The 18879-nt window shown below is 38.7% G+C and overlaps 1 protein-coding gene across 4 annotated transcripts in view; it reads left to right on the top strand.

Moving 5' to 3' along the window:
• fbxw7 (F-box and WD repeat domain containing 7) overlaps positions 1–18879 on the top strand; it is a 123363-nt gene that overhangs the window by 91164 nt on the left and 13320 nt on the right. For all 4 annotated transcript variants that reach the window (XM_038271774.1, XM_038271773.1, XM_038271775.1 and 1 more), the window contains 6 exons: positions 4028–4110; positions 5001–5142; positions 11365–11499; positions 14501–14624; positions 14767–14903; positions 15548–15661. In XM_038271774.1, coding sequence (XP_038127702.1) covers positions 4028–4110; positions 5001–5142; positions 11365–11499; positions 14501–14624; positions 14767–14903; positions 15548–15661 — 735 coding nt within the window. The remainder of the gene's footprint in view (positions 1–4027; positions 4111–5000; positions 5143–11364; positions 11500–14500; positions 14625–14766; positions 14904–15547; positions 15662–18879) is intronic.

Here is an 18879-nt window from a genome sequence, read left to right as displayed (position 1 = left end):
TGAATAAATCACTCTAACTTCACCTGTGATGGATAATAAACACCTAGAATTTGGGTTTAGGGAGATTATTTAATAATGGTTTGATTTAGATCATTTAAAAAGAGCAGGATAGAAATATGAACATTTTCTCCCTGGATTCCTTCATGAGAGCAGCTCTGCACCTGCACATCAACTGTTTCCTACAACCACCTGGTTGCTCTTCCTCCATATTCTCTACTTGCATATAGCAGACAAAATCACTGCCCTTATGTAAATTTGACTTTTAATTGTTAGAAATGGGGAGCTCGCAACCAGCCTGGTAGGCTTATCGTAATTAGATGTTATGCGGCTCTGGTTATCTTCCACTGACCAAAGTGGCTGCTTGAGATGTGCATGTGATCAGACCGCCTCTGCCTGTTGGAGAAGCCTATTCCCTGACATTGTGCTTCTCGCCCTCAGGCTCCTAACACAGATAATGGGTCACTGTGTCAGACTGCGTGAGGTAGATTCTACTTAAAGATGTTTGTTGTGTTATATTGACTGGCTTGTGTTATTATAAAGCTTGTTTGAACGGAGATGCGGCTAAGATTCAAAGAAGCTGCACTTTGATCTGAATAGAGTGTTTTATCATTTCTATTTTAGTTTTAGAGTTTAATCAGAGGCACACCAATCACTCAGCCAAAGATGGTAATCCCTAGATTAGTACTGACCATAAATCAGCAGGTCAAATGCTGACAGAAAAACAACTTTTACTTCCATTAAGTAATTGCATCAAAATGAGGTGCTCCTAAATACAATTCTTTGTTTGATTGGAAATATACAGGATTATAATTTTTCTTTTTGTATTTTGGTTTTTAAAAGGGCTTCATCTATCAGACTCGAAAATGGTATTTGCATTGAAATCCAAGAGAGCAAGGAAAAAGGAAAACCCAAATCACTGAATGTTGAAAGTAGTTTTACGCTGCAGAGGTAGAATGATCCGTTGCACGCTGTACTTCTTAGTTGATTGTGGTTCCCGAAAATGATAGTTTTAAGATTTCTCTCTTTAGGAAAGCCGTCACATTAACCGCTTAAACAGACTTTTTTTTTCTTCCCTGCTCTCAGCCCTAATTAGAAGGTACACATTTTCCTTAGAGTGATTACTATCTTAGAAACATCATTAACCCTCTTTGTATCCATCTGTCGAGCTTTTGGTCAAATAGAGAAAGGGAAACCCAGAGGGGGAGGGAAGACGAAGGACTGGTTGGTGGTGATTTATAAACACTGCGCTCTCTCACTCTCGTTATCTTTCACTAAGCTGAAACAAAAAAATAAGCTTTTTCCTCTTTTTTTCTCCCCCTGCCGACATTGAGTCTGAGGTTTTCTCACAGAGGAACATACCCTCAAAACCGCCCAGTACGCTCCTATTTTTTATTTTTTTTTCCCCCTCTCTCCTGTCTCACTGTGATACATGCACACCAAACAATACCGCGCACAAACACACCCTCTGCATTCATACACACACCCAAACTCTCCTTGGCTACTGAACTTCCAATGCAGTGAGATCACCACTTTAAGAACAAGGCCTTTGAGTATAAGAACCGGGTCTTAACTACTTTAGATGTCTTGTATTTCACGCTAATCACACCTTCTTAAAATTAAGTCCATGATAGGTTTACACACCTGACCCTACTCTCACATTGTTTATATTAGACCTGGAAACTTTCAGAGGTATTTCTGTGTGTCTTTTTCTTGATTTAACTGGAAATCTTAGCAGAAAACCCCGAAAAACTTGTTAGACGCATTGTTTGGTAGGATGCAACGGCTCAAGAGCCCTTGGTTTATCATCAGCATATCAACTAATTTATGTCCAGTTCAACAGACTCCTAACCGCCTTAAATACCTGCTACCTGATGAATATAGTTTCTTTGATATTAAGGCCCACAGATAGTGGAGAGACATGTCTCAGTTAAAAAAAGGAGGTTCACAAAAATGTTTGCATATAATTATATTTTCATAATCTATATTTTCCACATATATATTTGTTTACATTTTGGTTGAAAAAGTCTTAGCAATCAGATATTTTAAGTATTAAAGTATGGATTTTTCATTTGGAGATGTGTAGGACATGTCAAAAATTCAAACAAGGTTTTTTTTTCTTTCTCTTTGGCGATATCAAACCCGTTGTATCTAAGTTTTTACTTTTAGGGAGGAAAAAACATTTTTTTTTACAATGAGACGTTCTGTTCATGACATCCATGTAAGCTCAGGAAGCTGAAACCACAAACAGATGCTCAATCTTTCTCACTAAATTATAGTGATAAACAAAAAAAGTGCACATCTCGATGTAGACATGTAATCATGCCACTGAAGAGCCAGACAGCGTGGAGTCAAATGTCCACTGCTCTTTCCCTGTGGAGAATACAATAATAAACCTGCATCAAAAGAGCATTGTTTGCCTCCAGGGGGAAAAAATGAGTTGAATTTGGTTTCTATAAGCCGTCATCTGATTATACTCTGCCTTGGCAGAGAGGCAGATTTTCCTTCACAGGTTGCAACCAAACAGGCCCTTTAACTGAAAACAAAACATAAACAAATAGCTTTAGACCAACATTTGCTTCCCCAAGAAGACAGTAACTTTATGTAAAATATCACCAACCAAACTAAGAGAAAAGTTCGATCTGAGCTGCTAAGATCCATGCTCCTCAGATTAGACCCGTTACACCAGATCTAATCCCCTCAACAAGGCCAGAAAGTCCCGTTTTATATCTTGTTGTGACAGGACACTGAAAGTACTTCAAAGTAATTCATCTTGCTTGTTTATTCATCCCTGCGCTGATGAAGAGATGCTGATCACTCGCATGTGTGTTGAGAAGTCTTGCCAGGGAGAGTGGCGGGCATGGAATGAAGGAAACTTGGCTCGCCCAGGCCCTTTATACAGCCTCTTTTGTTTGCGCAGTCGGGTAGGTGGTATTGTGGACTAAGCGCTGCGCACTCATGCAGGCAGGTGACGAAATATAATAAAAAAACTGACTTGCTCGTGTTGTTTTGTGAGTTGTTACGCATTGTGTGCCCTCCTTGGAGGAGTTTTCATAGTCTGTGGTTATTTAGTGTGTGCGAACATGCCTCTGGATATTATTGTATGTCTGGTTGCCCAGGGATGGCTCATCCCTGTTCTTGTGGTTATCATGTTGAGGATGAAAAACAAAGTTAACTGTAAAAACACCCACTCTCTGCTTTTTCACAAATATGAGCTCCTTTAAATCTACAAATGGATCTTATCTGTTCTGCCTGATTTTGCAGCCAAATTCTAGATTATTATTATTTTTTTTTACTTATGTATTTGTGACATTGCAAGTATTTTATTTTGGATATCAAGCAATAGACCAAAATGAAGCAGTGCTTTTTGGAACAAAAAAAGATGAACACAATCATATTTCACTGAACTAATAGCTGCACACTTTCTTGGTAGGTCTTTACCAGTTTTATCCATCTGGAACCTGAAAAAATATTTTCCTTTCCTTTCAAAATTGTAAGGCATTTCGTAGCATAATTGTTTTTTTAATTTACAGATTAGATTTAGGGCTGGGTTATTCATTCTCTTGTAGATGCTTTGATCTGAGCCTTTCTCTTATGCTTCTATATTTTTAATGTCATAATAACCCCATACAGAAGTATGGGAGAGAGAATAACGTCCAGGAGCAAATGGATAAAAATAGATCGGAGGGGAAAAAAAAATATGAATCGATACTCTTATGGACGTATCCATGCATCGGATCGTCGGCTGTTGGATCGATGTATCGTTACAAAGCGATTATTATTTACATTATTAGCATTACTTTTACTCTCTAATTCACAGTTTTGCTTTACCTTGTGTTGGTCTGGTACTCAGAATGAAACACATTAGTCTTTGGTGTATACCTTGGCTAAACATTCTGTAATTTAAAGTGCTGCCTTCTTTAAAGGAAGTGGGTGATTCTTTATTTGTATTATTTTAACCATCTCCTGACTCCAGTGGGACTGGAGTGTTTTCTAATGTTCTCCTTAATTTCTTTCCTTTTCTCTTCAGATGAAGAGAAAGTTGGACCCTGGCCCAGAGGTCCGAACTTTCCCTTCAGGAAAAAAGCCCTGCAAAGGCCCAGAGTATACAAGGTACAGTCTAAGATCCTTCTTCTTCCTTCCAGTAGTTTTTTTTCCTTGGGCCAATAAGTCCTGCCTTTGTTCCCCGTCTGTGTCGTGTTGTAATAGTGCCAATTAACAAATGTCAACTGCTATGAACCCAGGATCCTGCCTCAAACAGGAGGATGGATAGTATCTGCAGCATCCAGCCTGCAGTCCCAGTAGTTCCTCTTGCTCTAAATCTTTAATGCATGTGTTCATATGTAGCTACATTAAAATTCAAACACAACACATTCACTTATGTGTAAATGTTGCTATGTAACTGGCTCCCTCTCGGCTTTCTTTGCCATTAAAAATGAATCAATAATGAAATCGACCCCAGCTTCCCATTTTGCTGCCAGTCTGCTGAACCTAAAGTATGAAGAGTGTCTGCTGGATAGTTCCTCATGTTGCTGTAATATTACAAAATCACGCCAGTTGCTTTTGAAGTATTTCACCACAGATAGGCAAATAAAACACAAACTCTTCCACTCAGATTTATTTTCTCTACCTTCCTAAAATGATTCTGTTAAGCAGTAACGCACGTCTATGCCAGGATCCTTCTTGGTCCTATAAACATAATAAATATATTAATGTGCCATCAGAGCAGACTTTTTTCTTGAATTTAAAAGCAAATTACCAGCAAACGAAAAAGCTTTCAGCTTTAATGGCATCTTTAAATTCATCTCTAGCTGTACGTTTTGTGTTATGCTGTCAGAGTAATTTGATATTGAAATATTTGAACAAGTTGTAGTAAAGTCTTTTCAAGTACCTCCACAGTCATTTTTATTGTTAAAAGCAAGTTTCCTGTCTGCCTCTTGCTTGTGTGCCGATTCCTTTAAATGTCTTATATCTATGCTGATTTGTGTGTCTGTGTTCGACAGCCCAACAGGAATTGTCCCATGTCCGGCTACACCCACAACCTTTGGCCACATCAGAACGGCCAACGGTCAGGGGCAACAAAGACGACGAATCACCTCAATCCAGCCACCTACGGGTCTCCAAGAATGGCTCCGAACATTTCAGGTGAGCACAGAGCAGTTCTGAAGACTTCCATTTTCCTCACTCTTTGGTAGGTGTTAAACCCTCTAGCAAAAGCTCGTTAGAAAGCAGGTGTCCTTCCAATCACTGTGCTCTTAGTCTCAGAGATAATTGCTGCCTTGTTGTGTTGGCCCAGCACATTACCATAAGCACTGTAGCGTGGAATTGGGATTAGCCGTACCTGTTGGACTGAAAAGCAGTAAAAAGATCAGTCTGGCTCAGAGCTGTGCTCTTTATTAAAGACCCCTCTGTGATCATTTGACCCTGACTAACTATCTGATTGTCTCTAAATAACAAACTGTTCAGTTTTTACTGTTTAAAACCACTTTAGTGCTCACCCCATCACTGTTATGTTTCATCTTTATTCTCTCAACAGCTCTAATGACCTCAGACCTCAAGGAAATAAGATGTTATTTCTACCTATTGGCTGTGATGATCCCTGGGATTTCTTTGAACATAATGGGTCATCATGGATTCCATTACTGAGCAAAGTTATGATTAATTATCAGTCTATGCCTGGGTGAAGCTGTGACACCTTTGTGCTAATTTTAATCATATTATTCTTAAGGTCTGACCAATTTCAGCTGAAGCTACAGGGAGATGAACGGCACTCTGTAGAGATTCAGGGCATGTTTAGATATTCGTAATGGGCTGTTAAAGACTAAGATAAAAACAAAAACATTTAATATGGTAGACCACAAGTTCTTGAGGTTTTTTCTCCAAAGGATATGATCGATTTTAATATGACTGCAGAATTTAATGGTGTTAATGATCATGATCAGATATTATAGTTTGTTATTTCTAATGCAGCATAGATGGCTCTTGGTTATTACTGGGGGACGAGGAATTAGAAAAAAAATATTTTTCTTTTGTATAGTTATTGTTGAACATCAAGTCAAACAAAGTCAAAATGATTTCTAGAACAATACAGATTAATATTATAAACTGTATTTTGATTGTAAACCCTTTGGTGCTTTGGTCAAGAAAAAGATGTGATGATCAGTTTTTGAAAGTTTTTTGTTTTAATGATTTAATAGTGTATATATTAGGGCTAAAACAATTAACCGGATCAATTGTGATTAATCAATTATTAAAATAAATAAATCAACTAATTCAGTAATCGATCAATTTTAACTGGAGTAGAGAGACTCTAGAGCAGGAGTTTAGCTGACAGAGCACCCACTTAGAGCAGTAATTAAATCAAAATTGTGAAAAAAATGTATAACTGTTTTGCATTTAAGATAAATAAACCCTTTTTCTCCTTGTCAGTATGCTCTTTTCAGAACTTCGCAAGTTGAAAAGTTTTAGTTTCACCTAGTTTAATTATGTATAAAATCTTCGTTAAAGAACCTTTTGCTGTCCGGTTATTAATTTAAAAAATAAGTAACCGACGAATCGATTATCCAAATAATCCTGAGTTAAACCCCTAATATTTATACCAGGGTTTCCGCGGGTCATTACAAATTGTTAAAAGTCATTAATTTATTATTTATTGAGTTAAGGCTTTAATTGGCATTAAAATTCATTACATTTGATAATCGCGGCATTAAAATGCTTCGGAAAAGAAGCTTGAGGCGGAAATATGGACAAACAGTATATATATATATATATATATATATATATATATATATATACACACATTAGAGGTGGAACGGTTCACAAAATCCATGGTTCGGTTCACGGTTTCATGGTCACGGTTTTCTGTTCGGTATATGTTGATTGTTGCCCCGAAATCCCATAAAAATAATGAAATTACTGGAAAAAAAAAAAAAAAGTATGAATTGTAATTATTTTTAATGATCTGCGGAAACCTTCGATCATTTCCGCATGTTTTGCTGCTTTGAATTTAATCATCTCGCGCATGCCCTCTACGATCTCCAAGGAACTCAGAGGGGAGCGGACGGGAGCCACAGTGGAGGCTGTAGGCTTTGCTTTGTGCAGCCGGTCTGGAGCGCAGCGGAGCGCTGACAGAGTATGTGGGATTTCGGGGTTAGCATGACATGTTGGTCGTGTTGCTGTTAGCATAAACAAAACGTGTTGCACAATGCTTGCACACTTTTCCATCCCTAATAAATAAATATATATATATAAATATATATATATATATATATATATATATATATATATATATATATATATATATATATATATATATATATATATATATATATATATATTTATTATGACCCCAGGCTCACACTGATCCGATCTTAGCGTTGCGGTGCGGTGGGTGCGGCGCCGCAGTGATTCCAAGTCATTAAAAAGACGTAAACCTCGCTCACTGGCTGCTGAGCTGTCCGGCTGCGGTTACCGAGACACTCCGGCGCTGCAGAAAATTCCGCAAGAAAGCTATCCTTGCGGCGTGCCGGAGCCCTCCGCAACAAGCTCTCAAATATCCTTATTTGGGCCGTGTTATCGCGTGAAGTTACGTGAACTCAAGTGAACTTCTGTTCTCGCGAGTTAAATCTCCGGACCTGTTGCCGGAGCCGCAGAGCCGCACCGCACCGCACCGTAGTCAAAAGGGCGGTGTGAGAGGGGGTGTGCGGGAGTTTCGGTCTCCGTCGGCTTGGTAACCGCACCGGAGCCAGTGTGAGCAAGGGGTGAGGGATGGGACGATTTATGAAAACCGTCCAAACCGTTCGGTTCAACTGTCTCGGTTCGATTCGCGTGTATTTCGTTCGGTTCATGCGCTGCTCCTTTTTCTCATAGGCGAAGAGTTTACACTCCCGAGCAGAAGGTGGCGGTACTGCGACCAAAGCCAACCACCAGTAGTAAATAAGAAGAAGAAGAAGCAAAGCAGCTTAGCCGGGCGTAGCAGGAAAAAAATGAGTTGTTGTGGAGAATTGTGTCGGAATGGCGAGTGGGAAAGGACAGGAGTTGGAAGACGCACCAGCAGCACTTTATAGGTCTGCTGTATGGAACCGCTTTGCAATTAGACTGACCTACGATGACGGCAGAAAGAAAGTTGTGGATAAAAGTGCAACAGTGTGCAAGCATTGTGCAACACGTTTTGTTTATGCTAACAGCAACATGACCAACATGTCATGCTAACCCCGAAATCCCACATACTCCTTCAGCAACCCCTGCTGCGCTCCAGACCGGCTGCTCAAAGCAAAGCATATAGCCTGCACTGTGGCTCCCGCCAGCTCCCCTCTGAGTTCCTTGGAGATGGTAGAGAGCATGCGCGAGATGATGAAATTCAAAGCAGCAAAACATACGGAAATGATCCAGGGTTTCCGCGAATCATTTAAAATAATTACAATCCATTATTTTTGGGGGATTTTTTCATTAATTTCATAAATTTTTATGGGATTTCGGTTTAACAATCAACATATACCGAATTGAACCGAACCGAAAACTGTGACCACGAAACCGTGAACCGAACCGAACCGTGGGTTTTGTGAACCGTTCCACCCCTAATATATATATATATGTGTGTGTGTATATATATATATATATATATATATATATATATATATATATATATATATATATATATATATATATATATATATATATATATATATATATATATATATATATATATATATACTGTATATATATACACAATAGTCATGGGTACTTGTTGATGGCATTAAGATTATTGTTTCTAAGAGCATCAAAAAGCATTAAATAATGAGAATTACTCAATCATGTATAAACCCTGTATGCATACTTCAGTGTTTCTTTGTAAGACAGATTTCTTGCTGTTGAGAAATGTCATAAAGCTGGGTCTTGTTTCACCTGTAAGAAATACAAGAAAAATCTGCTTGCAAAAATAAAGTTAATTTGATTTTATTTTCACGTTTTGCAACAAAGTAAACATTTTAGAATAAGGGCTGTTTAATCTGAGGTTGAGGAGGATGAACCTAAGTTGTTAAGGATTCTGTTTGAAACTAAAACAGAAATCAGTTTCTGAAAGTTGATGTAAGACTTAACTATCTGTTGCTCAGCCCTCTGATTGTGGGGGGCTCTTTGAACCTTCTCATTACCCTTACAACCAGCACCTCTGGCTAAACCTTTCAGCTGCCAAATTACAGGTGAGGGCCAGAGTTTCCACTCGCCGTCATGGCCTGTAATCATTGTTAAACCCCAGTGTTTTCTACAGGGTAGGAAACCTGCATGTGTTTGGTTCAACAGTTTAAGTCATTATTCAGGGGGGAAAAACGTAGAAGATGCAGGAACTAGCCCATTTGCTGCTACTGAAAAGCAAGTATATGTTGATGTTCTTATTGAAAACCCCAGATGCCTAAAGCACATATCTGCTGCTGTGAAAAACCACATTACAGGTCACACTGAGTGAGATAGGGGGTTCTGACGTCCCCTCTGTCGGTAAACTGGAACAATCATCCATTTGAGCTCAGTCCTGTGGGTTTGGTTCCCTTTTAGGCTTTATTCCCAGTAAACAAGGAGAGGATGTCTTTAAGGTGTTGCTGTGTGTAGCAAAGATGGAAAAGCTCCTGCTGCTCTCTAATTAGAAAAATTTTTTGACAGTGTCTGCAGAAATTACAGGTGTGAGAACTGAAAACAAAGTTTAATGCAGCACTAGATCACAGAGAAGCTATTGTGGCACACTAGATCAGCTCATTAGGCTCATCTATATCCGTTTCAATAGAGTGTTGTCTTGCTATGCTGCAGAGCAGAATGTCTATAACTGGCTCATTGTTTCTTATCAACAATTACATAGTAGAGCAATCCGATAAAACAACTTTGCACATGTTATTGAAAAACAAACTGCTTTCAACTCCCGAATTAGACGTATGCTAATCAAAGTACTAAAGAACCGTCAGCCTTTCATTCTGTTATAAATGCAATCAGTTTTGTTTGCTTGTTTGAATTCTTAAGGGTTGAAAAGGAACACCGATGCCTTTCATTTGGCAGATTTTATAAGTGACGCTTTATTTAATTGTATTTTTAAAGCATTCCTATTCATCTCAACATGTATTTCATATTTAAATGAAAAAAACACTTAAAGCTTTTTGAAATTAATAGGTTGGATTAAAGAAATTTGTAAAGCCTAAAGTATTTTATAGTTGTTTTTTTTTTCAAAACCACCTTTGTTCAAGTGTATGAATTTAGTCTTGAAAAAGATGTTTCAATTTTTTCCAAAAATAGAGGAATATCAAAGAAAATTTGCAGGTGTATTGCTCTGAATATTCCTCCCCTAAATGATTGATGGATCATTTATTAGGGGAAAAGCTAGCTCCAAACCAGCTTGGCCTGACATAGAAATGTAATTATCCCCACTTAACCTAATAACTTCTGCTGCCATCAGGTGTTTCTGTAACAGGCAGAGTCTTTCACATTGCTATGTGGAAAACCTTTATAAACTATTCTTTGCAAAAAAAAAAATCTGTTTTTTTTTTTTTTGCTTTAGTTCCATTTGAAGATTTTTGATCATAGGTAGGTTATGAGATATTATACCACAGCATTAAGATTTGAATTTAAGCCCTTCATCTTTTTCTTCATTACTGACAGTTTTACACAAGTTACAAACAGGATATGCATCCTAAAAATAATTCCACTGTGGTCCACTTTTTATTTGTTCAAAAATATGTCGAGGAGCATTAAGATGTGTTTTGTTTAAGAAAAAAATAGTTTGATGTGATTTCAGCAGTTATTCCTTCCTGGAAACGTTCCCATGGCCATATTTGCTACTGTTTGCGCCTCTGTGACCCTTTTCAGACTCATAGATATATATGTTTGTTCATTTGGTCTTAAGATTGTTTTGATTGTAGCCTACTTCATGAGACACAGGTTCTATTTCAGTGATTTCTGCAGTTCTGCATTTCTGGTGGTAATGGTGCCTTGATGTTAACAGTAAACTCTGCTTAACTAAAAATGTAAATTTAGCTTTATGCCCTTGAAAGAAAAGTTGAAAGTCTGAAAACTGCATTTTTTTTTTTTTACCTCAGGTTATACTTGATTTTGATACTGAAATGTATTACTTTGAAAGCAATAAAGTGTTAAAACAAACGAGAACAAAAATCATGCATTTATACAAGATATCTCAACAATTCTGTTATTTTTCTGTAAAATAAATCTGTTATACATGCTGCTTTTTAAATCTTTATGGGTATAAAAACAGCAATGATATACATTTTCTCTAGATGAATGCTTAATGATTATTTGATCTAGATCAAATGTGGACAGCGTTTGGAAGAACTTAAGTAATAACATCTTCATTATTGTTTTTGCTGCGTGCAGAGCTGGACCGGCCCAGAGAAGCTGCTGGCGCTGGATGAGCTGATCGACAGCTGTGAGCCCACACAAGTCAAGCATATGATGCAGGTGATCGAGCCGCAGTTTCAGCGCGACTTCATCTCCCTGCTGCCCAAAGAGGTGAGTTCCCCCCCAGCTCCTTTTTTCTGAAGGCTGACCTTGCATGTTCATTTTTAATAAAACCATAATGGGGCCGTGTTTGAGGTTCTGGTAAAACGGCTTCTCTTAGCTGTATGGCAAACCAGACGATCGAGGGACAGAATGGGATAGACTGAGGGAAAGAAATTTCTTTTGTATTGAGAACCACTTGGTCAAAAGTGAAGTCATACACTGTTAGATGTTCTCGTACCTATTTTAAAATTACAATACTAGTAGTTTCTTCTTCTCTTCCTAATCTAATTTGGTCATTTTACTTTCCCTCAACTATCCCATTGCTTGGTGAGGCTGTCGACTCATTTTATGGCAGGTCCAGGTCATCTAAATTTAAATTTACATATCTAAGGATAAAACTATAAGAAAAACCAAGTGTAACAATTCAGGCATTCAGATCTACTCATAACTGTTTGTCCAGTAAACACTAGTAACCATTATCAGCCTAAAGGCCAATTTATACTTCTGACGCATAACCTCTGCAACCATCATCTGCAACCGTCAAATCTGTCTCAGTGCGCGACCTCGCCCCCTGCACAGAGGCTCTGCCACCGTCGTCGCTCACCTCAAAACGAATCGTGACTACACGTCGGACGGTTGCGAATGCGCAGACAAAATGCGCTGTCTGTGTGGTCATCCTTCTCGATTCGGTGCCGGGGTGTGCCATTTTTAAAAACAGATGAGTAATAACAACAATGGATAACCAAGATGAAACGTTAATCGAGGAGGTTTGGGAAGTACCACCACTTGTACGAGGCCTCCGACACTCCTCCGAAGAAATTCTCGTGACCATCCGCCGAAGTTCTCTCGAGTTCTTGAGTAGGCTCCCACTAGGCGCTTTGGCAGGAAACTGCTGTGTCCCTAGAAATTTCAGACCGAAGTTGCAGAAGCATACCAGCAAAACTGGTTCACGACCAGACGCAAGCGACATTTGATGTGTGCGATTGCAGAAATATAATCTGCCCTTTAGTCTGTGGCTATTTGAGTATATGTATTTTTAAATGTTATATATCAAAATATAACATATTAGGTGTTCTTTCTAAAGCACTTTTCACACAATTAAATGTCAAAGTGCTTTTACAAATTTTTTTATTTTCCTTGCTTCCTCCCGGCTATGAATTTAAGGTAAATGTTTGTATTTTAAACTGAATGTAAAGGACTGAGATGTCTTGAAAGCTAAACCTGTCAGTAATGGAATATATTATTGAAAGAATTCAGGTTCCTAAACTTTTATCCACCTTGTTTCTGCCTTTCCATCTGAATTAATCACAGTGAGATCATCATCAGATCACAGCAGAATAACAGAACAGTACTTCAAGGTGCATAAATATTTGTTGCAAGCTTTTCGAATATTAATTTCAGCTCTCAATTTATTCATATTACTTGTCTAGAAGTCTGATTTCTAGAATGTGTTGAAAGCTTTTAAATTCTAGAATGTGGTCTCTGAAATTAACTTAAAACTACAAAATCAATTTTGAACCTTATAAATTAAGGAGTTTAACATAAGTATCTCTTTAGAATAAAGATTAACTTAGAATGGAGTGCAATTATTTATAGTCTTTTGTGCTCTTAAGTAAGGATGGGGATCGAAACCCGGTTCTATCAAGGACCCGGTTCCACTTTTTTCAAAACCTGAAAATCAATAACGTTTGGGCTTATCGATACCACTATCGAGTCTGGTCGTTTTTTTTTTTTTCTCCTGGAGGTCCTGTAACATAATTGCGTGTCCCTCAAGTCGCGTCACATCATTTAAATCTAATCAATCCAATCACTGCAGCATGTCCACCAATGTTTTGGAATGAAATTGTAAGCAAACAGATATTAAAAGTAAAACAAGTGAAGTCTGGCAGTTAACTTCGCTCGCGACTCTGTTTCATTTTACCGAGCTCAAAGATAAAGAAGAAGCGAAATGCAACTTATGTTGCAAAATCATCTCTTGTAAAGGGGGGAAAACAACCTCAATGGCCAAGCACATTAGTATTGTGCATCAAATAAAGGCCAATTGCAGTACCTTCGACTGTCTCCGGGTTGAAAAGACGACTCCTCCTCCTCCTGCTGCTGCCGCCGCAATCGGGCCCGTCTTCATCATCCACTCAGAGTACCACTGGTAAGCGCTTACACAGACTTTGTAGCTTGTCCGGTCAGTTAAAAATAGTAAATGTGAAATCCGTGTTGTAACCGGCAGCATACAAGCTAGTTAGCTTGAAAAGTAAACAAAGTTTCAGACGTGCTGCGGGATGATGTGTTCAGATTGGCTCAGTAAAACGAGAATTAGGTTATCATGATGCTTTCAAGTGTAACGCAAAGAAAAGGGAAATTGAGTTTTTGGCGAGAAACATGAGTAATACAGTTGTATATTGCTCTAATTATTTTAGAACATATAATTAAACTACTGATGCCAACGTTTATTAAAAATTACATTTAATTTAAAATACTATTGTTTATTTGCTAAATATTTTCCTAATCACTAAAAGCATGATGAAAATTGACAGTAGACAATACATTAACCAACAATTGTGAAAATGTATATATTTTTTTAAACCAAAAGAAGACATTTCTTCAAAATATAGGACATTTCTTCAAATATTTTTTTCCCCACTTCCTTTCTGTCTGTTAAAAACATATTGTCGCATCGTCTTTCCACCAAATAACAGAAAAGTATCGATAGTGGTATCGATAAAGACTCGGATCGATAAGCAGTATCGATAAAGGTATCGATATCAATAAATATTAACGATCCCCATCCCTACTCTTAAGCCTATCCAGGTACTGACAGCATAATTTAGCTTAAGCTAGAAAGCTATTTTTCTACAACGGATCTGCTTCAACCTGACTATGGTCAACTGATAGATACATGGTTATGTTTAATCTGGTCCGACATGGTTAATCTTGTATGCATATTTTTACCAACACCTTGCTGTTTTACATATTTTTTTCAAAATTGCGTCCCATTCTGCCGCTCTGTCCACAGCTGGCTTTGTACGTACTTTCATTCCTGGAACCGAAGGACCTCCTCCAAGCGGCGCAGACGTGTCGCTACTGGCGTATCCTGGCAGAAGACAACCTGCTGTGGAGAGAGAAATGCAGGGAAGAGGGTGAGTCTTAAGTCATATCCCACCATTTGGCCCCCTGCTGTTTGGAAGATGGATCTGTAAATCACATCTGATATTTAGCCTCTTAGCACATTTAGCTGTTTTTTTTTTTTTTTTTTTTTTTTCTTTCGTTTTTACTTTGAAGGTATCGACGAGCCTCTGCCACCACGGAAAAGGAAAATTGCCAAGCCAGGCTTCACTCACAGCCCCTGGAAGAGTGCCTATATCAGGCAGCACAGAATAGACACTAACTGGAGGAGAGGGGACCTCAAATCACCCAAGGTAGCTTCCTATGCAAACTTTATTTCCTCCTGGGTTAGATCATCTTAAAGAGGTGTTATCAAACATCTTTAAGTTAAAGAAAGTAGGTTCATAGACGGGACTGAGGTGTGGAATTGATGGAAAGATGATAAGCCACGTCTGCATTATTTCTGTGAAATAATAATTGGGCAGGCCCACAGGATGGTCTCCTTCAATCTGAGGGGTTTTATCTTTTTACCGCTGAAGACTTTTTCTCTTTAAATCATGAGCTGAATGTTAAAGAAGACCTCTGATAGACCTTGAAGGGTTCAGCTGCTTTTAGAACATCTAAAGGTCACTTTAGACCACTGCTAGGTTCTGGGGGTCTTTGTGTTCTTCCGTTTGTGCAGCAAGTGATATGATCTGCTGAGCTGGCAGTCCTTTGACGACCCAGTAGCAGGCAGATGCTGCACATAAGCACAGAAACAAAACACTTCCTCTGGAGGAGCTTTATACACCCCAGTACTTTTTGACATTTTGCTTCTTATCTCATTCTCACGTTGATGCACAAAGCCCAGGAGACACGCAGCTGTCTGCTCAGCTCTTGTCATCTGCTTTGTCGTCTCACCTCCATCTCCTCGTCTCGTCCCCTTCATCCTGTCTCACCTAGTCTGTTCTATCTGAAGGTGCTGAAGGGACACGATGACCATGTGATTACCTGCCTCCAGTTCTGTGGCAACCGCATTGTCAGCGGCTCCGATGACAACACGCTGAAGGTCTGGTCAGCCATAACAGGAAAGGTAAGGTCTGACTTTATTTTGGGGGGTTTGAGTGGGTCAGAATTATCCAAGGGGACTAGGAAAAATGTATCTGACTATTATGGGTTTTTCTTAATTAAACTAGGTGGACCATGTATAAATAAATCTACTCCTAAACAATTTATTTTTTCATTACTGATACCATACCATAACAGCCATGTTACCTTAAGTATAATTTTCCGAGGAAATGACACCACAATAAATTTTTGAGGATTGCTTTTAACCACAGATCTCTTTCCACTGATCCCCGATCTGCAGCATTTAAAGGCCAGCTATTTTACCGGATCATTTGATTCAAATCCATTCAGTAATTGAAGCTTTTATCACACATAAAATAAAGACATGTTTTAAAAAATAACAAATAAAAAGGGTTTAAGGTTTCTTGACATGTCCCATGACTGTATATACATTTACATAGTTTCTACCATATGTTGATTTGACAGAGGAGGAGACATCAAGGCAGCATTTTAACGTCTCCGTCGACTTGCTGCGCGCTGCATGTCTAAACTTCAGAAATTCACAGAGCAATAAAAATGCAGCTCGAGTACCAGTGATGGCTGATCAAAAACTTTTTTCTCCCCCAACTCGGATACAATCTTCTTGTGAAGTGCTTCACCAGTCGCTTCTCGCTTCTTACATTTATCCATTTTGCAGTGCTGTTCCACATCCTCCTCCTGCTCAATGTTTGTATTCATAGCTGAAGCTGCAGCAGTCACACAGGCCGGTTCTACTCGTGAAGAAGAGAGGCGGTGGTGTGGGGATGTTGCAGTGAGCTGAAGATTGTAGCAGATCAGTCGTCATGCCTTCTTATTCTACTACTATTAAATTAAGAATTCAATGAATCATTTCAACACAGTTTTCAGGTCGTTTTTTGACTTTTTACAAAATAAGATGCAGTTTGAGTCAAAATCGTATATCACAAAATATCCTAGGAGACACCTTTAAAGCCAGACACTCTGCATATTCATGAAGTTGGATTTCTTCATCCTAGGCAATTAGTCTGTAGGGGAAAAAAGTGTTATTGATGTAAAGATGCTGCTTTACACAAGCTTATGTTGGCTTTTAGCCCACCACTGATTATAAGCGTACCAGTCACAGGGTTTGCTGATCTGAGTCGATCTCATCAAGGTCATCCAATGGGCAAAGAGCTCCGTTTGGCTCCGCTTCCTTAAAACACAAATATCCAGCTGACAGGTTGGGGAGTTACAGGCTCAGCGACTCCATATTGAGGGCAAAAGTCTGCAATGAATCACACGGCGGGCTGGACGTACTGGCTTTGCTTGAAACCACCTTCATTCACACTGACAACATCGCCTCCTGCAGTGTTAAACTGCCTCAAGATTGTTTTCTTTCAGCAGATAAACTGAGAAATTAGCTAAAAATCTGTTTGTTTGGGTGCTGCAATCAGACCAGGCGTCTACCCCCTGCCCCCCACCCATGCTCCTGGAAGAACAGCCAATTAGGCTGAGTCAACCGTTTCTGTAAACCGTCTGTCGATGCTCATAAAACCAGAGTAAAAATACAGTAGGGCTCCTGGCACTTTTTTTATTTGTGTTTTCTGTTGTCAACCTTTGTTGGAGTCTGTCGGCTTCTAAAGACATTTTCCATGATTTCACCTTTAAGTTTTTAGCTGAGCAGCATACAGGGAGGTTTTATAACTTTTACAGTCTGTTATTGCCCTCTGGAGGGATAACACAAAAGGCATTCAGTGCACCTGCCTTGCAGCCACATCTTCAACCATTAAGCCATTTATTTATAAGTGGTGCATCTTTTACTGTTTTGCCGTTTAACCTAAACAAAAGCTGCAGTCTCTCTCCTCAGAGGCTGATTTCATTTTCTCTTTTCCAATTCTCCATCATTAGATTAAAGATTTTGCAGTTCATGTGTCTGTGTTGCTAACTTAGGATCAGTGTTATCTAGAGATGCACTGTTCAGAGTTGTGTGACCAATTTCTTCTGAACTTGTCCTAAGTGTTTTGTCCACAACTTGTCCACAGTAAGTGGTGGTTTGGGTTAGAATCAGGAGCCAAAGCAACCGACACTGAGTTGTGTGTGTGAGGGAGACCAGTAATAAAGAAGCAGAGTTAATCATTAGCTCACAGATGCCCTTTATTTAAGTTAATCAGGTCCTGATGGACCCTTGAAAATGTCTCCACCTTCATGCAACCCTGACTTTAAATGTTGCAGCAGATCTAATGTAGACATGCTCCAAAACAGATGTTTCCATTAATTCTTTAACAAATCCTGTTTCCCTCAAAGATTAGCTTGTTTCATTTTCAAATTCGCTGGTAACATCCCATCAACTCCCACCTGCAGAGACATTATGTAATATTTCAAATATTTAACAAATTACTGCAGTTAAATTCACCACTAAGATGGGCATCTAACCTTTCTTTTTTTTTTTTGGGTTTTGGTTTGCTCAGATTTTTTTGTTAAATAAATGATTCTGTTTAAGCCATGCTTAAGGAAAATCAAAACATTTATTTTGTTATCTCAGCATGAATAGATAACAAGGTATAAAAAAAAAAGCATTTGGAAGACTGAATAAATATCTTGTAAAAGTCACAAATGGAGGTTGTACTTTCATTGTTGTTTTCCTGCTAAGTTGTTTCTGGGAAGGTGTTTAAAGATTCTGTCTTCAGTGGATGAACCCTTTGTCTTAGCGTGTCTCCAGCTCAGACTCCAGCTGTCAATCTTCCCTCCACACACACAAGCAGGTGCACACATCTCGGTGCTTCAAAGGTGGCTGCCTTGTGTTTAACAGAGCAGAGCTTGTCCTTGGGGGTGCCTGTCAGCGGCAGCCTCCGCTGTCACGCAGATTTAAGATGGCAGACCTGTGGACTGATGTTGCATCCAGGGAGGGATGTCCGCTGTGGAGCTGCAGTAATACATTTTATCCTCATAAACAAGTCATGGAGATTAAAAGTAGCTTTTCTGACCATAACTAAAAAATAATAAAGATTGAGAATTAATGTTGCTGTTTTAACTTTGATTTGAATTTTGAATTCTTTGACTTTCCTGGAGGAAATGCAGGAAAACAAACATGTAATCCTTTGAAATCTTTGAACATAATTTTTAGTGCTAAGGCATTTCCCCCTGAGATTATCACCCAACATTTCTTATAACTTTGTTGTTTCAAGATGTATTGTTCCCATAGCAATCTTTAATGATGAAGCGTTTGATTATTGTCTAAAATCTTTA

Source organism: Cyprinodon tularosa, unplaced genomic scaffold, assembly GCF_016077235.1.
Source record: "Cyprinodon tularosa strain WSP-4 unplaced genomic scaffold, ASM1607723v1 ctg81, whole genome shotgun sequence".
In the NCBI taxonomy this organism is placed as follows: domain Eukaryota; kingdom Metazoa; phylum Chordata; class Actinopteri; order Cyprinodontiformes; family Cyprinodontidae; genus Cyprinodon; species Cyprinodon tularosa.
This window is presented reverse-complemented; position numbering and strand designations above follow the sequence as displayed.